The 26422-nt window shown below is 44.6% G+C and overlaps 1 protein-coding gene across 1 annotated transcript in view; it reads left to right on the top strand.

Moving 5' to 3' along the window:
* Positions 1–11029, top strand: part of PTPRJ (protein tyrosine phosphatase receptor type J) — a 147065-nt gene extending 136036 nt beyond the window's left edge. Inside the window, exons 20-25 of the mRNA XM_069470569.1 lie at positions 685–758; positions 861–995; positions 3644–3763; positions 5238–5398; positions 6151–6286; positions 8088–11029. Coding sequence (XP_069326670.1) covers positions 685–758; positions 861–995; positions 3644–3763; positions 5238–5398; positions 6151–6286; positions 8088–8246 — 785 coding nt within the window. The 3' untranslated portion in view covers positions 8247–11029. The remainder of the gene's footprint in view (positions 1–684; positions 759–860; positions 996–3643; positions 3764–5237; positions 5399–6150; positions 6287–8087) is intronic.
* Positions 11030–26422: the final 15393 nt, after the last annotated feature.

Below are 26422 nucleotides of genomic sequence, written 5' to 3' on the forward strand. Positions count from 1 at the left end.
GTTTGAAATGACAATTATATCTAGAAAACATGAGGATTTTGTGTTTGAGACCTTTCCACTCATAGTAGTCTTATACATTCAGTTAATTCTTGAATTTGGTACTTTTTATAACAAGGTGTTTACACGGCAGTAGAGGCAGGTGGAGAGGTTAACCTGGGTATCCACCCTGCCGTAGTGGAAGGGACACCCAGTTTGAACTCTGAGTGCCCTTCGTTAGACACAAGGACTTGGAGAAGTCACTTAATCTCCGCAACCTTCAGTTTCCTCATCTGTATAGCACAGTAAAGGCTTGTGGGGTGGTTTCGAGGAGTAAATACAATTGTTTAGCACATTCTCTGACTTATGGCAGACACCCAAGGATGCTAATAGTAACAGGTTCATTTTCTCTGAGAATGTGTCCCGTGTGATTAAGCGATTAGGCCCTGGTGTCAGGCTGCCCAGGTTCAAATCCTGGCCCTGCCACTCACCAGCTCTGCCCTGGTGACCACTGGACTTCTCTGTGCCAAAGTCACATAGCGTGACCGTGAGGATTAAATGCAGACATCTGTGTGAAATGACAGGCCGAACGTCCTCGAAGACTCAAATCCCAGTGTTGCCATTCTGTCCTTTTTTTCTTCTCTCTTGTGTACAGCTTCACTAACACATTTGCTTCTAATGAGGACCTTTTCTCTTTTAATGTCACAGATGATATTTCCCGTGTCAAACTTTCCATCCAGACCCATTCAGCTGATGACTACATCAATGCCAACTACATGCCTGTAAGTGGGGCGGGTCTCCTAGCCCTGGGCCATTCTGGCGCAGCCTCAGAGCACTTCTTTCTGTTTCTTTGAGGTTGAATGTGTGTTGTTGTCCATTTTTAGGGCTACCACTCCAAGAAAGATTTTATTGCCACACAAGGACCTTTACCCAACACTTTAAAAGATTTTTGGCGTATGGTTTGGGAGAAAAATGTATATGCCATTATTATGTTGACCAAATGTGTTGAACAGGGAAGGGTAAGTATCTTTTTTTATTTTTTAACAAATTTTAAAATTAAATCATTTTTTATGGTGGTAGAAGGGTATCTTAAAAACCATTTATCTCTTTTAAAAAAAACTCTTCCCCTTAAACATTAGCACTTTTTTTCTTAGAAACTTTTCTTTTTTTTCCCCCTTAGGAGAAACGTTAAAAAAAAATTCTATTTTGTTGTTACCCTTTTCTTTTTTTTTTTGAGACAGAGTCTTGCTTTGTTGCCCTGGCTAGAGTGAGTGCCGTGGCGTCAGCCTAGCTCACAGCAACCTCAAACTCCTGGGCTTAAGCGATCCTACTGCCTCAGCCTCCCGAGTAGCTGGGACTACAGGCATGTGCCACCATGCCCGGCTAATTTTTTCTATATATATTTTAGTTGTCCATATAATTTCTTTCTATTTTTTTTAGTAGAGACGGGGGTCTCGCTCTTGCTCAGGCTGGTCTCGAACTCCTGACCTTGAGCGATCCACCCGCCTCAGCCTCCCAGAGTGCTAGGATTACAGGCGTGAGCCACTGCGCCCGGCCTGTTGTTACCCTTTTCTGGGGACAAATATCAATGTCGTCTGTTTATGAAGTCACTGCTGCTGGAGTTAGGAAGTAGCAGGAGATGGGTTAGTGCCGTGGAAGGTCCCCTAGGCCTGGAGCAAGGTGCTGCTCACGACACAGCTCCGTGAATGTGGACAAGCCCGTTATGTCTCCAAGCAACCAGCATCTTCATCTGTGAGGCGAGGGATTGGATCAACCTGGTGATTTTCAAACTCAGTTTTTAGCACTGGAACTCTTTCTTTCAGCAAAATCTCAGGCCTATCCCTAGCTCAGCAGCCCCTGTCCCCCGTGATGGCCAGAAATCCCCTGCCATTCCCATCAAAGATAAGATTTCTTCTAGTAGGAATATTCCATGTTTCCATAAATGGATGTGAGATCTGAAAAACACATGCTAAATTCAAATTCAAAAATCCTGTGCCTGAAGAATGGGACCTAATATTGCTCCATGAATTTTTTTTTTTTTTAAATGTAGGTTTGTTACTTGAGAGATAGGAGTTGAGTCCTCAGGCTGGTGGCTCTCAAACTTTAACGTCCATCAGAGTCACCTGGAGGGTGGTCTGCCTGCACCTTTCTAATCCAGCATTGCATTTCTGACAGTTCCTAGGTGATAGTGGGAACCCCTCAGGCATCATTTCTTTTAATGTTCTTTATTTCGCTTTAAGCTGGAAGATGTTTATTCAGCCCCTGGAATGTGTAAAGTCCTCTGCTAGGAGCTGGGGAGGGAGGAGGGAAAGCTACATAGAGATCATGCTCGTCTTCATGTTGCCTGTGACGCTTGGGTTCCTTACCCGCTTCTTACATCAGGAGAACAGGCCATTATGGAAATGAAAGAACATTTATTTTATAAATACAAGTAAACTTTATAATATTGTTGAGTCCAGGGCCTTATACATGGAATATCTCATAAATGTCTGTTAGACAAACAAAAATGATGTGGCTAAATTAATGGAGAACACAAAGATGAATTCAGATGGGCGCTTGTTCATCCTAAGTTGGGATGGAGGTGGATGTGACTGGCCTGGGTGAAAGGGGAAGGGAGCCAGTGTATTTTCTACACTGGATACTCCACATATGTCATTTCTTTCCTGTAACAACCTTGCCAGGTATTATCATTTTATAGATGGGGAAACTGAGGCTTAGAGCGTTTAAGAACTTGCCCACAAAGTAGCAGCAAAAGTACAGCTGGTAAGAGGCTGAACTGGGAATCAGCTCCTTGTCAATGTGTATCCAAGTCCTGGGTTCTTTCTTGGAGCAGTGGTCTAGAAACCTGGATCTCTAAAAAAATACAGATCCTGCGGTCAGAGTCAGAATCTCTGAAGGTGGGACCCAGGCATGTGTTTTTAAAACAAAACAAACTTCTCAGGTGAGTCAGATAATCAGTTTTGGAAACCACCTGCGGTAGAGCGCACCTTGGGAAGTGGAGAGGGAGAGAGAGAGAGAGAGAGAGAGAGAAAATGTGAGAGAGAGAGAGAGAGAGAGTGTAGTCATTTGCCAAGTGGGGATTCAGATATTCTTAGCAGTCATTTCCTGGTTTTTATTTCCGTTCACATCTGCTCACCAACTTCATAGAAATCAAAGACCCAAAATGATTTAATTTGGTCCTCTTTATCGGCATGTTTGTGTTACAGCTGATGTTTATCTGAAAGTATTGGGATAGGTCCGCATTTCTTCCAGCTGCCTGGGGCTGGGGGCCCATCCGAGATTAGCTCAGTGAACAGTTGTGGAGTGGCTGCTCCAGGGGCCAAAGAGAGCCGGATGGGGACTGTGTCCTAGGTCAGGGGACAGCTGCTGCTTGGCTCTGAATCAATTTTCATGCAGAAATGGGGGCCTGGTGTTTAAAAAATACTCTGATTCTGATTTGTAAAGAGAAGCCAGAAATCTAGATTTTTATGAGAAAAGCTCCCAGTTTTAAAAGAGTTGGCAGGAATTGTAAATTTGAAAAAGAATTCTAAGGTTCAAACGGAACCCAACTAAGGGACGGCTTCAGTCCCCTGATGCCAGTTTTCATTATCGGGTCCCCTTTGTGAGGTTTTAGTGATGGCAGATGGTGTGATCTGAATCTTTTTATAAAAATGCAACTTTATTCTAGACCAAATGTGAGGAATACTGGCCCTCCAAGCAAGCTCAGGACTATGGGGACATAACTGTGGCAATGACGTCAGAAGTTGTTCTTCCAGAATGGACCATCAGAGATTTCACAGTGAAAAGTGTAAGTAAGAGGTCAAGATGGGTAGATCTCATAAAATTATCATATATTAATATTGGCATTAATATTTAATACTAATATTTCTCACATAATACTGAGAAATTTAACTTCCATGCTTCCTCCCTCTCCCTCTCCACCCGCCTCCGCTCTCACAGCTGGTTTCTTTGTTTGGATGAGTTACTGTCAGTTAAAGTTGTGACTGTTAAGTTTATTTGTGATGAGGCCTCCTAGTACCCTCTCCCCTCATTCTGCCTTTTTTTCCCCTGCTGTTTTCCAAATTTTGAATATTCTAAATTGATTGCTGTTATAATGAATATACATTTTTTTAAAAAATGAGCTTCAAAGGGTGGCTGTCATAAAGGAGATGGACATGCCTGCGGTCAGGTGTAGGTGGCATGGGTAAGGTCAGTCCCCGGGGGTGGGTGTGATGGGCACGGCTGAGTCAGGGACGGGACCGGCCCTAGCCGGCGTGGAGTCCTGGTAATTGAAGGGACGTGCTTTGGTCCGAGGTAGGAACCCAGTCTGTGTAATAACTAACTCTGTTATGACCAGGTCCACTTTCCATTATCTGTCAGATGAAATGGATGGGTTTTTGGGGGTCGTTTCTCAGACTCTTACAATTCTTAACGTTTACTTGGTGCTTGCTAGTTGCCTGTCACGTTGTTAGATTGGGGGCATCCTCGGGCAGTTCTTGCCCAGAAGGCACTGATTATCATAGTCATACTTACGTAAATTATTTTTGGTTTTACGGTCAATGACATTTCCAGGTGGGCGTGGGGCATGGGGTTCCCACAGCCCTAAGGAGTTGCAGGTGTAAGAACGTGAGCATGTTACTGGCAGGCAGCTGTGGCGGGAAGGGAGGGCTCTGAACTCAACATCAGAGGACGAGAATGTCGGCTGCGTCAGAAATGGGTGTTGGGAAGTCACTTCTCTTCTGAATCTCTACTGCCTTGTCTTTAAAGGGGGATAGTAAACCCTCCTTCTTGGGCATATTGTTGGGGTTTGATGGGCAAGTAAAAGTCTTTGCAAGTACATTATCAGCTGTTGTGCAAATGTAAAATTCTGATTTTTAGTGGTAACCACTCCCAGTTAGCTAACCCCTCCTGGTTAGCTGCCTGTCATCTGTCCTTGCAGTGCTGTATTCAGGCTCTGCTTGGTTTCTCTTGCCTTTTTTTTTTCCGATATTACACTTGGATATTTTATTTTATTTTATTTTTTAATTGACAGATAATAATTGTCCATCTTCATGGGGTATATAATGATGTTTCCGTACATATTATATATAGTGATCAGACAGAGTAATTAGTATATCCATCATCTCAAGCATTGATCATTTCTTTATGTTGGAAACATTCCTCCTTCTAGCTATTGGAAACCATCATTGCTGACCCTAGTCATCCAACAGTGGTATCACTTGCCTTTCTGATGTTTTAGGCAGCTTCTCTCTCTGAATCTAACGCCTTTTCTTGGCTTTTAGATCCCAACAAGTGAAAGTCACCCCCTGCGACAGTTCCATTTCACCTCCTGGCCAGACCACGGTGTTCCCGACACCACTGACCTGCTCATCAACTTTCGGTACCTCGTTCGTGACTACATGAAGCAGAGTCCTCCTGAATCGCCAATTCTGGTGCATTGCAGGTATGCCACTGGCACGTCATGTGTGACAGATTTCAGATGCAATAATTATATATTTATGAGCACTTTACAAAAGTAAGGCGTAAGAGGGAATGCAATAGGCATTTAGAAATTTGAGAAAGGTTCAGATAAGGGACCATGGACTTACTCCTAAACCCCGAGACTCTAGAAACAGGGCTTGGCAAATTATAGCCCATGGGCCAGATCTGGTCAATTGCCTGTTTTTTGTAAATAAAATTTTATTAGGGCACAACCATGCCCATTTGTTTACCTATTGTTTATGGTTGCTTTTCTATGACAGTGGCAGAAAGAGACCCTATGGTCTCTAAAGCTGAAGATACTTACTATTTGGCCCTTTACAGAAGAGTTTGCCAACCCCACTCTAGGACAATATGTTAGCTCTAAAGTAAAAGGAATTAATTTCGAACAGAAGAAGGGAGGGGCTTTGTTGCCCAGTGGGAAATGAATTGATGAAACTTGCCATCCTGGGTGATGGTGGCAACTTGAATGGGAGTGAGGTTTAAGAAGCTCTAGCAGTGTTTTGTGTGTCATTTGACTCAAAAGTAAATTTGGGACTTGGGTACAAGTCCCAAGCTAGTGCTGTCTGACTTGCCGAGGTTTCAGCTGAGCGAATGTTTATCTGGGCATTGCTCTCAAAGCGTGATCGCGGAGGAAAGCAAGACGCCTGCACTCCTGGGGAAATTGGAGAGGTTCACATAACTCTCTGTAATGTGCCTATTTCCCCTCTCTTTCAGCGCTGGGGTTGGAAGGACGGGCACTTTCATTGCCATTGATCGTCTTATCTACCAGATAGAGAATGAGAACACTGTGGACGTGTATGGGATTGTATATGACCTTCGAATGCACAGGCCTTTAATGGTGCAGACAGAGGTGAGGCCAGGATCTGGGCTTGATGTTCCACCCTTCCCATCCATTTTTAAGATTTTGCATTGTGTCGCACACTTGGGTTCAAATATTTCACCCTTCCAGATCTTGCCGGCTCTTGGCCGTGAAACACTGGATTGCTTTGCAGACCTGAAACTGACTTGAGATTAAATGATCTGATACAAGTGACACGGCAGTCCTGATACCAGTAATGGAACTGCAACCAAGCCGGTGTCAGGATTTACCTTGCTGCCTCTGACTTACCAAATAACCTTAGGAAGCTTCTGAACTTTGGTTTCTGGATTTTAAATTCATAAAACTGATATTTTTCACTCTTTGTTTCTAAGGAGGTCTGACCATCTTTAAAATAAGCTAATGAAACAATTTTATCAAATATTAATGGATACCAAATAGCACAATGCCGCTTAAGCATTAATGCAGCAATTTATCCTCCTCCAGCCTTGTAAATATTAAAGAATGTCAGTTATCAGAGCTATAGAAGGATGACTGGCCGTGTTAATTATCTGTGGTATAATTTCTGTAAGACTGTTGCATTTGGCTTTCCCTGAAATGTTACTAGGAAACAGTGTTTCCGAGGCAGGTTTTCTGCAGAACATATTGGGAAGTAGCCTTCCTCAAAGGGGCGAATGTGTTTTGACAAGGACTAGAGCAGAATATTAATTTTGCACCAGGCTGTCACCCTGTACCAATTTAGAACTCTATGAATATGTGCTGTATTTTTGAGTCTGGCAGGGAATGTTCTAGAGGCCTGGGTACATTGTGTGCTTTTGGGCGAGGTCTGTAGTTGTGGTGGAAAGAGTGAAATTCACCTCCTGTGTTGGTCAGAAGAGGGATATTTCTTTTTTCTGCTATAATTATATAGAGTAGTATTTCTCAATCTTTTATCTTTTTTTGAGAAACACAGAAATCTTAAACCTGCCACCAAATTCTTTTCTTATTTTTTTTTTTAATATTTTGAAAACAATACTTATTAAAACAATTTAACAATATAGGGCTACATAGAATATATCTTTCTTTGTTACTTTTTCTCACTCTCTAGAGGTAGCCAATATTTACAGCTTGGCAGATGTCTTTACAGGCCTCTTTACATACATCTATAAACACACACACACACACACACACACACACACGCACACACACACACACGCACATACGCACGGGGAGTATTTTGAAAAAAATGGATCCTGTTTTATATATAATGCTTTCCCGTGATTTTTTTTCCTCGTACAGTATTATGGATGTCTTTCTGTGTCAGCATAGAGCCCTTCTCTCTCTTTTTTAATGGCTCCTGCCAGATTGTAATACATCTGCCTAAAAGGGTGGTCCCCCATCCAAATTCACCCGGTCATCCCCTTTTAACTCACCTCCTCGGTTGAGAGATAACAATTTTCTCTCATTCTACACAGCCTCACCAGACAAGGGAATTGTGCTGGAGCTTTTTATCGTTCGAATATGGGTGTGCATTATTTCCTCCACATTCTTCCTTTGCCCTTCCCCCAAATTCTTCTGCTTCTCCTTGGCGGGTGGGGGGTGGGGGTGGGGAGTGTGGAGTGTGGAGTGTGGAGTGTGCTCCTCTGATTGGGGATCTTTGATGAGGCAAATCTTGCTCTCTCTGGTTTCAGGTTTCACCAGAATGTTGTTACCTCTTGAAACATGTTAACTTGAACTGTGTGCTGTTAGGTGGACGGCATTTGGGAGTGGGGTGGGGGGTGACCTGTGAAAATAGTTTTGGGTGCTCACCTCTGGGACCTGCGCTCATTTCCTCTCTTTTCCCTTTTTCTGTTAGGACCAGTATGTTTTCCTCAATCAGTGTGTTTTGGATATTGTCAGATCCCAGAAAGACTCCAAAGTAGATCTCATCTACCAGAACACAACCGCAATGACAATCTATGAAAACCTCGCGCCTGTGACCACGTTTGGAAAGACAAATGGTTACATCGCCTAATTCCAAAGGAAAACCTTTCTGGAGTTCACCAGACCGTCACACCCACAGCAAAGGAGCATGCCCCGATGTTGACATGTTTTTATATGTCTAGTATCTTAATTCTTTGTGCTGTTTCCTTAGAACTGATTTTGAGGGTGTGACGCTGCACATGTAAAACATGACAAGGAGAAACTGGGCTGCCAGGGGCTGTGGCTAGGTCGTGAGCAAATCAACTGCATTCCTGATTGCCCATGGGATGAGTTCACTTTTTTTTTTTTTTTTTTTTTGAGAGTTGTGGAAAACCAGGAAAAGTGAGCTATGATTTTCTTTTTCTTTTTCAAAACAGGTTCTTTTTTTAAAAAAAGACTATTTTATATGATTCACATGCTAAAGCCAGGATTGTGTTGGGTTGAATATATTTTAAGTATCAGAAGTCTATTTTTACCTACTGTATCTTGGGATCTAGCTGATGGAAAATACCTAATTGCGGATGATTATCGTGGAGGGAGGGGTATGTGGCGCCTCTTCCGAGTGGGTTTTCTATTTGAACATGTGCCTTTTCTGAATTATGCTTCCACAGGCAAAACTCAGTAGATGTCTCTATTTTTGTATTGAATCTCATAATTGGAATATATGGAATATTTAAGCAGTAGCTTAGCATCAGAGGTCTGCCTTCTCAGTAACATTCCTGTTCTCATTTGATTAGAGGAGGCCTCTTTGCCCCCGAATCCACTTCTCCCACCCCCTGTACATTTGTGCTCCACTTTTTCTTCCTTTTTCCCTCCCAGTTTTCTCCAAAGACTCTTCTGTTGGCAACATTTTCAGCCCATTGGTTGGGTGAGAAGGGAGACTGAACGTCACCTTGAGAATTTCTGTGGGTGGGAGTGGGAGAAGCAGAGGGATCCTATGGAAACATAAATCCTTTTCTTGTCCTCGTTTCATCCTTTTTCTCATTGCTGTATTTGGTAAGAAGGATTATTTAAAGGTGCAATATGTGACTTAGTGATTCATGATGCTCTAGGTTTTTAGTAACGTTTTACTCAGGTTGGCATTTTATGTGTATCTGTGTGTGTATGTGTGTGTGTGTGTATCTGTGTGAGTTTAACAGCGTGGCAATCTGTGAACACTTCAGTGTGAATTCAGTGTCAGATTAATCCCTCTTCCCCCAAAGTCCACTGGCTTTAGTCTCTATCTGCAGTGACACATATCGAAATCTACTGTGTGTATATATATATATGTATATATACATACTAAACTCTCCAAAACAGTCATTCCTATGAATCGAGGTGTACAAAGTTTGAATTTGTATCAAAGATGTAATTATTATTTTTAAAACCTCTTTTCACTATACTGCTGCTGTAATTACTTTGATTTTTTTTAAATGTAGGTTAATTTTTTTTTTTTTGCTTTAGGTGTGTATCCACCAAGCATTTCAGAATTTATGTGTGTTTATTTTATTGGTACATAATCTGTAAACTTCTCAAGGCATTAACATGAAAGGATTTGTTTCTTTTTATTTTATATTGTGGCTCAGGTTATATTCTGAAGAAGTTTTGACTTTATCCTCCAGTAGACAATGAAGTGTACAAGGTTTTATGAAGGAATAACCAAGTCCCTGGAGTCCTGTGGCCATTTTCCACAGTAACGCAGCCTGCTGTAAACAGGACACGCGTGTCCTCTTGGAATGGGCATGAGGTCTCTCCCAGGGCCCTGGCCGCTGTTGACCTCTGTCTGGGGCCCTGTTTCCCGCACTGCCACGCGCCTCCCCTCGCCGGCACTTTGCTAACTGACTGGACGTGTTAATGGGTATTTTAGGTTATAAGGGGTGAACCACAACGTACTTAGAGCCCTTGATGTGGTTCCGAGGTGTAGTGCTGTGTGTCTTTTGTCCCCCCTTCCCTTTGAGGTACTGAGAGGATTAAAATAAGGGGTCATGGTGGTGGCACGTTTTGGGGAGAATCTTCTCCACTGGAAATTGCACTTTTTTGCTGAATCCTTTGCATTTTTTGGGAGCACACAGTTTGTTTAGTGTCAGGTCCTTGGAGGAATGGGTTGGCCCGGCCAGGTCGGGTCCTCTTGACCTAACTTCAGAGGGGACTTGGCTCTGTAGGTGGAATTAGGGAAGCCACGCTGTCCCGGGGTATTGAGTGAAGCTGGGTTTGGGCGATTGCTTCCTTGCAGACCACACCTTCCCGCAGGTCTGCCCCCAGCTCCTGCAGGTCTCAGAGAGGCCCGTAACTCCTTTCAGAGGTCCCTGTCCAGGCAGCAGTTCTGTGGGCCATGCCGATGTCCCCTTATTTATCCAAAACCATCGTGGTGAGTGTCTAGGTAGATCCCACATAGATCTTAAGCCCTGCCCTGCCCACATTGCTGCTGTGGAGAAGTCAGAGGAAGGGACTTGTCCCTAAAAAATCCTTTAAAAGATTAGAATCCTTTAAAAGATTAAAGCAACATAATTGTAAACATATGGTATAAAAATGCAAAGCACAGCAGCCCTCCTCCCTTCCGGCCGGTACAGGCTTGGGAAACGGGCCGGAGCCCCAGCTGTCCTGGGAGGAAGTCTTGTCGGGGAGAGGTCTGGGCTTCCAAATGGGCAGGTCACACGAAGGTCACGATGCTTCCCTGCGTCCTGAAGAGGGTGGGGCCAGGGCTGTGGGGGTGGTGAGGGTATTTATAGCACAGTGCTTGAAAAGGGATTAGTGTGTAAATATAAAGGACACACAGGCTGGGGTTGTTCAGAGGCAAGAGGAAGGTGCTTCTGAGCTCCTCCAGACGCTCCCAGCAACAGTGCACTAAAATCTGGAGAGTCCAGTGGAATCGGGGATGGTGTGAGCCCCCTGCTCAGTCTTTGACAAGGGCGTACGGAAGAGGAGCCGGTGTGGCTGGCTATCAGTGGAAGGGCCAAAGAAGGGTGGCCAGCTGGTTTGGGGGATTTGGGCCATTGGTATCTTCTCCCAAGAACAAGGACCTGTTGCCTCCAGCATCGAATCTGATGATGATGGGCACCAGTGGGAAATGGCATTTGGTGTCTGTCCACTGTGGCCACACTGTGACCTCCAGCCAGACTTTGGCCTGATCGACTTCACTGGATTTGTGCTTTGTTGAGTCGGAGGCTCCCAGGGGTGGCGGTGGGGGTCACCTACGCAGCTGATCATGTTTGCTTTTCACCTGGGATGCAAAAGCCTGGTTTTCTTTTGAAGTGCTTGATTGTGCTTATTGAGCTAAATAAATAAGTCTCAGTGACTGGTGTTAATTTGCCTCCAAAGTCCAAGTGCTGGGTTTTCAGACTACTGTGTAGCGGTTGTGTGTTTAACATACTGTAGCTTTTTCTCCCTGGGGGCACATATGAATAGGATGTGTTGATGTGGACTCTAAACTGTAATTTTCTTGTAACTATTTTGGAATGATGCATATTTCTAATGTTTGTTATACTTGTACAGAGTATTGCTGTTGGTTGCTTTTTTTTTTTTTTAAGGAAAAAAATGGCCTGAAAAAAAAATTTTTTTAAAGACTTACAAATACCAAATATAAAAAATGTCAATGCATTATGCCTTTGTTTCTTTCTTTTTTCCCCCCCTCTTTGTGTCTGTTCCATTTATTGAGCAGTTTACCAGCCTGCCTTCTGCTGGGGCATCCGTAACAAAAACACATTTCCCTTTGGGGTCTACGTGGGATTACTTTCCTAGGGCTGTCATAACAAGACACAGACCAGATAGTTTAAACAACAGAGATTCATTTTCTCATAATTCTGGTGGCCAATAGTCTGAGATCAAGGTGTTGGCAGGTTGGTTTTCTCTGAGGCTTCTCTCCTTGGCTTGTTGGTGGCCATCTGCTCCCTGTGTCTTCATGGTCTTCCCTCTGTGTCTGTCTGTGTCCTAATCTCCTCTTCTTATAAGGACATGAGTCATAATGGAGTAGGGCCCACCCTAATGACCCCATTTTACCTAATTATCTCCTTATAGACACTCTCTCCAAATGTAGTCACATTTGGAGGAACTGGGGGTTAGGACTTAAGTATATGAATTTTGGGGGGACACAATTCAGCCCTAACATACTTCCAGGGAATGGAGTGAAGAGGAGGCTTTGGGAAAAGTGCGTGTGCATCTTAAGATGTGTGTGTGTCCTCAGGGCTAGATACATGGGTCTGCAGATGGACAGACAACCACTTCGTTGTGGTGTGTGTGTCCCCAGGATTCTTGGAGGGTTTTTGTTGATGGATTTGGAGAATCCTAGAATTGCTGGGATACTCTGGCAATTTGGGTAGTTGTGATTTCATCTCTCTGCCTTACACCCTGATGCGTACTCTCTGCAGAAGACTTAAGGTGATTTTGTAGTGAGATCTCTCTTGTTCCTCTTGCCTGAGACTAATTAATTAATTCAACGATTTACTGAGTGCCTACTTTGTACCAGGCGCTATACCTCAGTGGCTGAGGGTTCAAGGGGGACACAATAGACAATCTCTGCCTTTGTGGAGTTTACATTGCTGGTAAGAGGAGACAGACAAGCAACACATGTGAATCAAATCTTTAGTGTGTTAGTGAAAACACGGAGAAAACTTGCGTTTCACGTCCTGACGCACCCACTCGTCACGCTCACACAGCAGGCCGTGCAGTTACACAGTGCCAAGGTGGAAGATCTTCTGCAGCACGCTCTCCACACAGCCCCAGCTTTGGGGGGAGAGAGGAAGAGAGGGAGTTTGGACAGTGGCATTGCTCACTTCCCAGGCCCATCAGGGAGACAGTCGAATGGAGCTGAGGGGGCGTGGGGGTGCTGTGTGATGCAAATGCAAAATGAAAGCCAGGAAATACTACACAAGATTTAAAGGAAGAGGTAAGAGGACCCAGAGGAATTATGAGTTGGGTGGTATTTGAGCCGAGTCTTAAAGAAACAGAATTTTAGCAAGAGGATAAAAGGGAGAAAGGTATAGGCAGTAAAGTGCAGCCTTGGGCTGGGTGTGGTGGCTCATGCCTGTGATCCAGCACTTTGGGAGGCAGTGGTGGGAGGATCACTTGAGTCCAGGAGTTCAAGACCAGCCTGGGCAACATAGCAAGATCCTGTGTCTACAATATTAGCTGGGTGTGGTGGTGTGGACCCTTAGTCCCAGCTACTCAGGAGGCTGAGGCAGGAGGATCGCTTGAGCCCAGGAGTTTGAGGCTGCGGTGAGCTATGATGATGCCACTGCACTGGAGCCTGGGCAACCAAGGAAGACTCTGTCTCAAAAAAAAAAAAAAAAAAAAAAAAGTGCAGCTTTGCTTGGAGAGTGGTAAGTAAGGGCTTCCAGTGGTTAGAATATGAGGAGCATGTGGTGAGGGGTGAGGTGGTGGCTGATGAGTGTGAAAGGTAAGTGCTCTAGGACTGCCTATGTGGTTGGCTGAAACTGTCCCACCTTTCTTTTTTTAAATTTTTGTTTTAATAGATTTAGGGGGTACAAGTTTAACCTGCTACATGTACATATTGTATAGTGGTAAAGTGAGACTTTTGTGCCCATCACCTGAAGAGTGTATGGTGTACCCCACAGGTACTTTTTCATACTTCACCCCTTCCCACAGCCCTTTTGAGTCTCCAGTGTCCATTATGCTAACCACTCTATGTGTCCTTGTGTGGCCATAGTTTGGCTCCCACTTAGAAGTGAGAACGTGTGACATTTATTTTTCTGTTTCTGAGTTGCTTCACTTAGGATAATGGCCTCCAGTTCCATCCAAGTTGCTACAAAAGACATAATTTCATTCTTACGGCTGAGCAGTGCTCCATGGCATTTATATGCCACATTTTCTTTGCCCACTCCTTGGTTGATGGGCACTTAGGTTGATCCCGTATCTTTGCAATTGTGATTTGTGCAGTGATAAACATACGACTGCAGGTGTCTTTTTATTTTTTTATTTTTTATTTATTTATTTTTTTGAGACAGAGTCTCGCTCTGTTGCCTGGGCTAGAGTGCCGTGGCGTTAGCCTAGCTCACAGCAACCTCAAACTCCTGGGCTTAAGCAATCCTTCTGCCTCAGCCTCCCAAGTAGCTGGGACTACAGGCATGTTCCACCATGCCCAGCTAATTTTTTCTATATATATATTTTTAGTTGGCCAGATAATTTCTTTCTATTTTTAGTAGAGATGGGGTCTCGCTCTTGCTCAGGCTGGTCTCGAACCTCCTGACCTCAAGCGATCCACCCGCCTCGGCCTCCCAGAGTGCTAGGATTACAGGCATGAGCCACTGCGCCCGGCTTTGTCTTTTTTGATATAATGATTTCTTTTCCTTTGGGTAGATACCCAGTAGTGGGATTGCAGGATTGAATGGTAGGTCTACTTTTGGGAAATTTCCGTACTGATCTCCATAGAGGCTGTACTACTGTCTCACCTGTGTACATATACACACACATACATATCGTCGACCTTAAATAACAAGATTCAGGAAATGTGGTTAAGTGTAGGCTTTATTTGAACACCAAGCTTAAGGATGACCAACCAGGAACACCAATTCCAATGAATGGAAGTCAGTGCTCCGAAGTGGACAAGTTTTGGGGCCCGTTTATATATATGAGGTTTGGGAAGCTCACCAGGGTTGCAACATTTGCTGCACAGGCTGGCACATAATTCCAGTGATCTGATTAGTCGAGGTGGTGTTCTTTTTGGAAAGGTGGCCTTCACATTGCCCTGGTCTTCAGTCCCACAGGTTCTCACCATCATTGACACTGGGCCCATTGGGCAGGGCTCCTACTGGGGCTTTCTTTCAAGGAGCTTGGCTTGCCCATCACACACGTACTCTCCCTTCCTTTCTTCTTCTCTACTCCTCCTCTCTCCCACCCATTCTGGAGACTATGGCAAAATGTTGTAGTGCAAAACAGCTAGTCACAATTCCAGCACATTCCTGCGTTGTTACTGTGAAAACAACCGGGTGAAATCAGGTCAACTTTCCAGGCATAGCATCCCCATGTATGTCCGGGTCATGCTGTAATTACTTTAATGATTAGGCAAAAAGCACACATCTGGGGCACATGATGGTTTAATTATTCCGGACATAATTACTTCCCTGGTTAAAGCCAGAAAGTATTTTGCTTTCAAAATGATGCTTCTGGATGTACGCTGGTACGAAGGATGGTGTCAGTCCAGAAGTTAGGAGTCCTGAGCTTTAGTTCTCCCTCTACCTAAATTGACTAAATGGAAACCACAGAACTTTTCTACTTTTGATCAGCGTTAGGTAGCAGAGAGCTGGGCTTTGTCTTGAATTTTGGGGTTGCCGGATCTATTGCTTGTTGAATACACAGCCTTAAACAGGTGGGCCCATGCCACCATGGGTTAACATCTTCTTGTTAAAGCCGAGGAAGTTTAGAGCCTCAAGCCCCAGCGAGTGTTTTGAGCCCTGATGTCATATGACAGTCACACTTTCATCTGGGAAGTTCCCAGAGACCCAGACCCTACTACTCAGAAGAGAGGGGCTTGAAGGTGAGTAAGTTCAGTAAGAAAAATGATGACAGAGTTTTTACATGTATGACTGTAGTTAAAATTTGGATGCTATAACATGCTGAGGCACTTAGTATATTGCCTGGAACATATTAAACACCCAGTAAGTGGTGGTTGTTCATTTATCAACTTAAATTTTTATTGATCATCTACTATGGGCTGGCAGTGGGTCCTGGGTATGTCTTGTGGACAAAACAGACATGGTCACTGACATTCCACCTTGTGGGATATAAGGGCCTATGGGAGAGACAGGAAATTAAAAAGCAATCAAACATGATCTGCTGACACATTGTGGCTAGAAGGAAGAGAAACCAGCCCTGGAGGGAATGGGCAGGATGGCAGAGGATACCATACAGGAGGAATAGAGCGTGCCAAGACCTTGAACAGTCAGAAGACTGAGATCTCTGGAGCATGGCTGGTAGGAGCTAAGAGCACATCATGAAGCCGGAGAGATACGCAGGGGCCTGATGGTGTCATGTTTCATAAACCATGGTAAGGAGTGGATGAGATTCTCGTCTATGAGCAGTGGGAAGTCACCAGATTTTGAAACAGGAGAGTGTCATGATTGTGTTGGTCACTGTATGGGCCAACCAGACATACATCTGCAGGGAAGATTGAAAGAAGGGAAGCCATCATAGTTCAGCAGTGGTCTAGGAAATAGATGATGGTAACTTGGCAAGTGCTATATTCTGAATGTTTGTGTCCCCTGCTCCCCGCCCAATTCATATGTTGAAATCCTAGCCCCCAACGGGATGGTATTAGGAGGTGGGGCCTTTTGGGAGGTGAGTAGGTCAGGAGGGTGGTGACCTTATAAAATAGGCCCAAGGCAGCTTGTTTGCCCCTTCCACCACGTGAGGACACAGCAAAAGGGGTCATCTATGAATCAGGAGGTAAACAGTAAGAAACGTTGCCTATACCTCTATTCCAGAGGCCTTCACTAAAGATTATGGTAGAGTCAGCTCTCCTGGGCTTCCCGCTTAGAGACAGCACCTGGGCTGGGGGAAGTACCCATAGTTTTCCTGTTTCGATTCGGGCTTAGAACTCTTCTGTACATTCTACGGGTTTGGGGGAGGCAGGAGGAGACAAGACATCTTCACATTCTATCGCTGACCTGTTATGAGTACTTTGAAAAATACCAGGCTAAACTGAGGAATGGCATAGCGCTCAAGTGTCTTCGGCTCTCAGCACTTAGTTTGACAAAAACTACCCAGGAAAGGCCTAGAAACAGATATCATGGGGAGGAAAAATCAGTGATCACCTGTGGTTTTATAAAGTGTAAAGCTTAAGTGGGAAAAGCAATTTACAGAACTATAACTAGAGAATAATCCCATTAAAAATGAAATAAGTACACAGAAGAAAAGAAATTAACTCTAGAATAAGGTAATAGTGGGATTAAGAGTGGCTTTTATTTTTATTTCTACTTGCCTATATTTTCTACTTTCTCCCAATGAGTATGGAATACTTATGAAGAGTAACTAGTTAAAACTTAGCATCTTTTTCCTCCTTGCCTCAAAAAAAAAAAGAAAAAAAAAAAAAAAGAAGCTACAACATATTTGAAAATGTATTAGTCAAGTCTTACAAAGTTTTAAAAAATGAGCTGTTTTTGGAGCACTTCCTGTTGCTAGCAGTTTATTCAAAATGAAAGCTAAGTTTTGGGATGTGAGGTTCCAAGCTGTAAGGCTGCCTTCTTGCTCTGGCCGAGTGGCGAGCAGAAGTGGGCAGGAAGAACCGAGAAGGTTTGGGCTCCCACAAGTTCTGACACCCCTCCCGTCCCTCCTGGGGTTTCTCAGCTCCACGTGGGGCTGAATGTGGAAGATCTATGGGACCCCTGAGGAAAAACAGGAGATCCTGGGCTTTACCCGGTACATCCTAGCAAAGTCACCTTCCTGCAGGCAGGTGCGGCTCCCTGACTCCAAATGGTAGCGGCGAGCAGCTGGGGGCAGCAGTGTTAGAAGCTGCCACGAGGTGGCGCCGGAGGACCGGGCCAAGGACGCCATCCTTGGCCAGGCCGTGAGAGGGCGAGGAGGAAAGGATCAGAGAAGGAACGGATCAGAGAAGGAACCAGGTGGGTAGGGGAAGCCAAAAAATCAACAGGGCTAAGGAAGTGCTCTTGCCAGCAGTTGGTAGCTTTTCCTTATAATTTGTTATTAATAATACTATGTGCATGGTAAAAAAATTTAAGAAATTCAGAAGGGGGAAAAAAAAATTCCATGTGGTCACCAGCCAGTAAGATGGTCCCCGGTGATCCTGCCGCCTGCTAGTCACACCCTTGTGTGGTCCCCTCCCACGTTGTACCAGGGTTGGCCTGTGTGACCCACAGAATGCGGCAGAAGTGATGGCGTCTCCCTTCTGAGGTCGGGTTATAGAGCTCGGCGGTTTCTCTCTTGGTCTCTCTTCCCCCTCCCTCCTTCCATCTCTCTCGCTCCCCCTCCCCCCATGTCCTGAGCAGCCCTTGGAGAGGTCCATGTGGGGCAGAACTGAACCTCCTGCCAACAGCCACACGCTTGGAAGCCGACTCTGCAACCCCAGTTAGGCCTTGGGATGGCTGCAGCCTCTGGGAGACCTTGAGCCAGAGCCACTCAGTGAAGCCTCCCAGACTCCTGATCCACAGAACTGTCTGAGACGATGAATGTTTGCTGCTCCAAGCTACTCTGTTTTGGAAAGATTTATTATGCAGTAAGAGATAACTAATATGGGCTAATACATCTTCCTAGACAGGTAATACCACTCTTAATGTTTTGGTATAAATAATTCTGAAAATTTTCACTGCATATATTTATTCTCTCTCTCTCTCTCCACACAAACACACACACACACATTATCTGTCTCTCTCTACATACATACAAGCACATACCACATACCATATATACACACACATCCCAGATATATGAGAATATATGTGCACACGTACAAAAACACATACTCATTTATATATTTGTTTTCTTTTCTTTTTTTTTTTGCAAAACTGGAGTCAAACATATTCACTTCTCTTTTTAAGGTTAATATAGTTTTTTGAGTAAAGTTTCTATTGAAGCATGATATAGACAGAAAAATGCACCAATTGTAGGTTGTTAGTTTGAGGAATTTTCCAAAAATGAGCACACCCATGTAAATGGCACCCAAATCAAGAAGTAGACAAGACCAGCACTTGGGAAGACCCCTTGGGGTCCCCTTCAGCCACACCCTGGCAAAGCTAACCACTATCCTGGCTACTAACCCTATAAGTTAGTTTTGTGTTCTATTTTTTTCTTGCACCTCATAAGTCAACTTGATTGTGTTCTATTTTTTGAAACTTGATTCTTTTTTTTTTTGAGACAGAGTCTCGCTTTGTTGCCCGGGCTACAGTGAGTGCCATGGCGTCAGCCTAGCTCACAGCAACCTCAAACTCCTGGGCTCAAGCGATCCTACTGCCTCAGCCTCCCAAGTAGCTGGGGCTACAGGCATGTGCCACCATGCCTGGCTAATTTTTTCTATATAGATTTTTAGTTGGCCAGATAATTTCTTTCTATTTTTAGTAGAGACGGGGGGCGGGGGGGGGGGGTGGGGGTCTCGCTCTTGCTCAGGCTGGTCTCGAACTCCTGACCTCAAATGATCCACCTGCCTCGGCCTCCCAGAGTGCTAGGATTACAGGCATGAGCCACTGCGACCGGCCTGAAACTTGATTCTTATACTTGCTGTATCATTAACTTTTTTCTGCATCATTAGGTATTCATCTTGTGCTCCCTTTAATGACTGCATAATAGTCCACAGCATGGCTACGTGTCACTCTCTACTTAACTACTCTTTCGTTGACTGACATTAGATTACTTGTGATCTTACTCTTCTATAAATAAGGATGTCGCCTCTATTGCAGTAGTCAGGTCTTGGCAGATATTCACAATTAATTTCTTGGTAAACTTTCTACAGGTAAAATTAATGAATTAAAATGTATATCAAAAGTTAGGGCTTCAGATGAAATCCTGCTAAGTTTTTCTCTAGATATCCATTTTCACTCTCATCATAGTTTGTGAGAATGCCTGTTTTCTCACACCTTCATCAGCAATGAACATCAAACTTTCCCCCACCTTTTTTTGTGACTTTAACAGGTAAGTTAAAAAGAAGCAAACTCAAAACCTCTGGGAGCCTCTACAGGGAGTTGGGAGCCCCAGTTAGAGTCTCCCACTTAGCGAGGCCCACACATGCAGGATCCAAGGGGTTCTGTCCTGTGTTGTCATAGCCGTGGCCCTGGGTGTGAGGCCAGGCGTTATGGTTGTGTTTTGGACAACCTGATCCACACCTGTAGACCCTGACCCAGCAGCCTTGGCAGTGAGGGTCCATCTGAGGCACTTGTTCTCTGACATGGGTCATAGGCTCCTAAGATGGCAAGAATCCTTGAAGGCGCTTTGAACAAATCCACTGGTCCCGTCTGCCCCACCTGGCCTGCAAGCTTGCCTACTTCGAGAATCTTTGAAGGGAGGAGAGAGGGAGACAGCTTGGCTATTTCTTGGAATGTCTGGAAGGCCACCATAGACAACAGGGAACAGACGTGCCTCCTGTGGCTCCACAGGCCAGCCTAGGACCCATGCCAGTGACAGTGGCATTGACAGGGAGACAGGTTCAGCTCAACACAAGGACGGGCCTTCTGAGGAGTAAACTCCCATGAGAGGTGAACGCCTCTGAGAGGTCAGCCCTCCCGTCGGAGCACGTCCAGTGGAGAAGGCTCGGCCCAGGCAGCCGGATGGTCCCTTCCCTGGAGCACGACTGGTGAGTCTGTGCCTCCCTCTGCTCCGCCCCTGCTGCAACGCTGCCAGCTGGGGGCGGGGGGGGGAGGGGGGGGGACAGTGGGGCAGGAAGAAAGAAGGCACCCGAGAGCAGGATGGATCTGCCTCTGCGTTTCCGTCTGATGGTGCAGGGGACATCGCAGTCACTTCCCTGGGAACCAGCCGAGGCAGGAGGGCAGGCTGGGGTAGGGGATGCCACAGGCCTGTCTCCTGCCTCAGTCTAACACGCCAGCTTCCATGGCTGAGTCCCAGCCACCCGCCTGTCTCCACCATATTATGCTCAGAATTCACCCTCCAGCCGTAATAAACCGCTTACACACAGTTCTCCCTACACCTGTGACTGTCTTCCTTTTGCTCAAATGCCTAATTCCTCACTTTGCTCGGCCCAAACTTTCTTCAACCTTTCTTCAAAAGTCAGCGTTAGACATCCTACCCTGGAAAGCCTTCTCTTGCTCCTCCTCCCTGTTTAGAGTGTGCTGCCATGGAATCTTATCCGTGACTTTGGGGCCCAGTGTCCTCATTTGAAAAATGAGGATGCCAGTTGGCTCTACCGCACAGATTTGTCAGCATTAAGTGAAAAGATAGTGCCTGGAGCATAGTAAATGATCAATAAATGTTGCTACTATTTTTAAAGAAATCATAGATGGCTCCATCATAGCATTCGGAACACAAGATTGTAGCTGTGGCTTCGCTCTCCTCTGTGGGGGCAGGAACTGTTTCTTCTTCATCGCTAACACCCGGAGGCCAGCACGAGGCCTGGCATCTGGTAGGCACACAGTGTGTTGCTGAATGAATGAATGCACGAACGCATGGGAGAAGCAGGCCAGCTCCATCACAACAGAGGTGAGGGATGCCAGGAAGAGTCTCCCACCCAAACACTTCCGTTGCTTGGAATCCCATCCTTAAAGGAGGAGGTTGAGCTGGCGTTCACGGAGGGCCTGCTGTGGGCTGGGCCTGCTAAGCACTTTACATACGTTGTGTTAGTCCTAGGAGACAGGTTTGCTGAGGGGTCCAAAACATGCCCTGCAGCTCAGCTGAGTGAACACAGAGTGGCTGTCCTGACCATCCAGAGCCAATCTCACCCGGCTCCGAGCCCCTGTCCTGATGGCAGAGGGCCAGGGAAAGCACACACTTATCAGTAACAGGTAATTCAGTGTCGTCTGGTTAAAAACAGTGTTCTAGGTTAACTCAGGTTCTTTTGGGTAAATGCTTTGCCTTGATGGTTTTCTCCATTTTCCTCTTTTGTCTTCTTTCTGAGATGGGGACCAGTGGAGGGGGAAGCCTGTGTTTTATCCCGGTGGAGGCCAATTCCAGACGCAGGCTCAGGTGGAAGAGACAGATGGGGATGGGCATGATGTGAGAGATAACGGACATCCCGCTAATAAGGCAGGTGAGGCCATGAGCCGTTAGTTGGGTAGATAAAAAATGTGATTGAATGTGTATTTTCCAGGTGGTGAAATGGATTGCATGACTTGGAGTAAACCCACTGCTGTTATAACCACCAACCCCAGGTCTCCGTGACTTAAGACCCACGTCGCAGTTTCCTGTGGCCGGCAGCTAGTCAAGGATCTAGGCTGGTAGAGGTTCTACAGCCTTTAACCCAAATCCCTCAAGGTCGCTCAGAATGTCACCATTGAGTGGGTAGCCGAGGAAGAGGAAGCCAAAGGCAATGTGTGACAAGTTTGTATGGGGCAGGTTTGGGAGTGACACACAATCGGCCCTCTGTATCCCCGAGTTCGGCATCCATGGATTCAATCAACTAAGGATCAAAATGTTAGGAAAAAAAATTGATAAAAAATAACAGTACAACGATAAAAAATAATAAAACAAAAAACACAGTATAACTATTTACATAGCATTTATATTATATTAGGTATTACAAGTAATCCAGATGACTTAAAGTATACAGGAGGATGTGTGTAGGTTATATGCAAATTTTATGTAAGGAATTTGAGCATCTGTAGATTTCTGTGTCCACCGGGGGCCTGGAACCCATCCCCCGTGGATACCGAGGGACTGCCGTGTGTCCTTTCCACATTCATCCGCATTCATCCACATTCATCGCATTCATCCGCATTGCATTGGTAGAGAAATAGCATTTAGCTGCATGCCCAGGAAGGAGAAAGCTGTGCATGTCGGCGAGTACTGGCATTCCCTGCCACGTCAGTCAGGGCATTGGATACGGTGCTCAGCAGAGTGCCTGGCACATACCAGGGATCCCATAAATGGCACCATCCTCCTCCCTCCCAGAGCGACCTGTCTAGCAGTAGAGGGGAAAGAAATAGAGTAGAAAAGTAGGTAAAGTAGGAAAGCCGGGTCCTGCATCGGCACCCATCCCAGCTGCTTCTTAATGTTTGCTATGGACCTAACAAGGGTATTGGTAGGACACTGTGTCTTGGTTTTAATCACAGCATATTTACAGGCGGAATCTGGAACCCTGAGTCCTGGGTCACCGTGGCACAGTCAGTGAGAATGTGCTCTCCCAGACTCCCATCGTGCCTTCAATTACACACCTGAAGCTCTGGGGAATCTCAACGAGGTAAAAGAAGTTCTCAGTCGGCTCTGAAGAGTCCCCGAAGGATGACATTAGTTTTCTTCTTTCAAAACTTTTCCTAACTCTTTGGCTCAGCTCCTTAGGGTGTCATTAATTGCCAAAGGTTGTCACCGTGCCATAAAGTCTGGGTGCAGGCCCAGAAGGCAGAGGGCTGACTGATCATTGAACTCACAGAGCACAGAACTAATTGGCCCTTTTCTCCCCTTGGTGATCACTGTCGCAGCAGAGAACATTTTCTGCTTAATCCAAAGAGGCCAATGTCTGAGTTGTGAGGGTTGGTGGAAGCAACAAGGATTCAATCAATAAGTATTTCCGTTTCACACTTGTGGTGTTACACTAGGCATATTGTTTTGCAACTTGTTTTTTCCTTTTTTTAAAAATTAACTTAACAGTATGTTTTGGAGCTCTTTCAATGTCAGCATATGTAGATATATCCATTCTTTTAACTGTTTCACAGCATTTTATTTTACACATGGCCCCAAATGTGTGTGTGTGTCAATCTCAAGATTGAGCTAATTATACTGTTCCAAATAGGCAGTGTTCTATTGTGTTTAAGTGGAAATTTTGGGGGTACATTACAAACAATGCTTCATTAGCATTGCTGCAATGTCTTTCTTTGTATGCATCTCTCTTTGTATCACATTCCATTTGTGATACTGCTTTAGGAGAGGTAACGAGGAAGATAATTGCTGGGTCCCTGGGATGCACATATTACATCATTTCTAATGCTTATAGCAGATTTATTCATAACAACCGAAAGATGGAAACAACTCAAATGTCCCACAGATGGCAGAAGAATAAACAAACTGTGGTACAGCCACACCATGGAATACCACTCAACAATAAAAAGAAAGGAACTATTGATACATGCAACAACTTGGATGAATTTTTTCTTTCTTTTTTTTTTTTTTTTGGTGTTTGACCTATGGTAGTTTATTTATTTGTTTATTTTTATTCCAGAATATTATGGGGGTACAAACGCTTTGGTTAGATAAATTGCCTTTGCACTGCCAGAGTCACAGCTACAAGCGTGCCCATCCCTCAGGGCACACTGCACCCGTTAGGTGTGAATTTACCCAACCCCTCCTCCCCCTCCCACCTGCCTGACACCTGATGAACGTTACTTCTGTATGTGCATGTGTGTTGATCGATTAGTACCAATTTAATGGTGAGCACATATGGAGCTTGTTTTTCCATTCTTGTGATACTTCACGTAGAAGAATGGGCTCCAGCTCTGTCCAGGATAATACAAGAGGTGCTAGATCACCATTGTTTTTTGTGGCTGAGTAGAACTCCATGGTATACATATACCACATTTTATGAATCCGCTTGCATATTGATGGGTGCTTGGGTTGTTTCCACAGCTCTGCAACATATTACATTTCAAAGGAGGCAAAATTGCCCTGCTAAAATAGTTAAACAACTCAGTTCATTAAGTTAAGTGAAGCCATGGTAGTGGATGATCCAGAAAACTCCAAGGGCTTGACCAATATCAGGTAACAGTTCTGGGCAGCATCAGGTTGGTGGGTGGTTCTTCCCTACACTGTGATTTAGGGACATCTGCTAAAATCTCAGCATTATCTACATCCAGGCAGTGGAAGAGGAAGGGCATGGAGTGTGTGCATGGGAGGATTCTGTGGTCAGACCCGAGAGTGGCCCATATCACATCTCACGTTCTATTGGAGAGAACTTATTTATCTGTATTCCTCACTGCACTAGTAGCCAGCAATGTGTTCTAGCTGTGTGCCTAAAGGAGGGAAGAGTAGGTCTTGGTGGATGCTTGGTGGTCTCTGCCCCAGTAACTAACTTACATGCCCACTGACAATAAGAAGGTGCCATTGTCGTATACTGTACCAGCAATGGATATTCTCAACCTTTTACATTTTTTGTCAAACTGATGGTTAAAATGATTTTTCTTGGAGACAGGGTCTCACTCTGTTGCCCAGGCTGAAGTGCAGTGGCATCATCTTAAACAATTTTCCTGCCTTGGGAGATGCAAATCAAAACCACAATGAGATATCACTTAACTCCAGTGAGAATGGCCTTTATCAAAAAGTCCCAAAACAATAAATATTGGCATGGATGTGGAGTGCTAGGAACACCCATACACTGCTGGTGGGACTGTAAACTAGTACAACCTCTGTAGAAAGTAATATGGAGATACCTCAAGGAGCTACAAGTAAAACTACCATTTGATCCAGCAATCCCATTACTGGGCATCTACCCAAAGGAAAAAAAGACATTCTATAAAAAAGACTTCTGCACTAGAACATTTATAGCAGCACAAATGACAATTGCAAAGATGTGGAAACAACCCAAGTGCCCATGAATACATGAGTGAATTAATAAAATGTGGTATATGTATACCATGGAGTACTGCTCAGCCACAAAAAACCATTGGTGATTTAGCATCTCTTATATTATCCTGGATAAAGCTGGAGCCCATTCTACTAAGCGAAGTATCACAAGAATGGAAAAACAAGTACCACATGTACTCAGCGTCAAATTGGTATTAACTGATCAACACTTAAGTGCATATATAGGAATAACATTCATCGGGTGTCGGGCGGATGGGAGGGGGGAGAAGGGGATGGGTATATTCACACCGAATGGGTGCGGTGTGCACTGTATGGGGGATGGGCACGCTTGAAGCTCTGACTTGGGTGGGGCAAAGGCAATATATGTAACCTAAACATTTGTACCCCTGTAATATGGTGATATGAAACAACAACAACCAAAAAAACAAATATAGAATTTGAATTGCTCCCCCCCCCAAATGTTCTACAACTGTATTGTGGTGATGGTTTTATAACTCTATAAAGTTACTTAATATTATTGAAATGTCCACTTTACAGTGTGTGAATCATATGATATGCAAATTATACCTCAATAAAGCTGTTTCTTTTTTTAAATTATTTTTTAAAAATTTCAGCATATTATGGGGTACCTAATATTTCATTTCCTGTATTATTCTTGTGGTTTCTTTGTGTTTGTTTTTCATTTTCTCATGTATTTTGTTGAGCTTCCTTATAATGTAAATTTGGAATTCTTTATCTCTCATTTTGATATTTTCATTTTGGTTGGTATCCATTAGTAAAGAGTTGTTTCCTTTTGGGGGTGACCTTTTGCTCTGAATTTTCATACTTTCAGAGTTCTTTTGCTGATTCCTTCTCATCTGACCTCTCGATCCAGTCCCTGGGGTATTGGGCCTTGCTTGCTGGCCTGTCCCCAGGTTCCCAAAGATCAATCCCTGACTGTGCTGGGGATAAGAGTGTTGGCCCTGAGTTGCCTATGGGGTGTTCAAGCACCCTATGGGATGATCCTCTCGGGTTGTCTTTGTCCTGCTGTTTTCACCCCTTCCCAGCAGTGTAAATTATGTCGGGTCCCCCGGCTTAATCTCCCATGTGGGTGGTGGTACATTTAAGTCT

Source organism: Eulemur rufifrons, chromosome 6, assembly GCF_041146395.1.
Source record: "Eulemur rufifrons isolate Redbay chromosome 6, OSU_ERuf_1, whole genome shotgun sequence".
Lineage (NCBI taxonomy): Eukaryota > Metazoa > Chordata > Mammalia > Primates > Lemuridae > Eulemur > Eulemur rufifrons.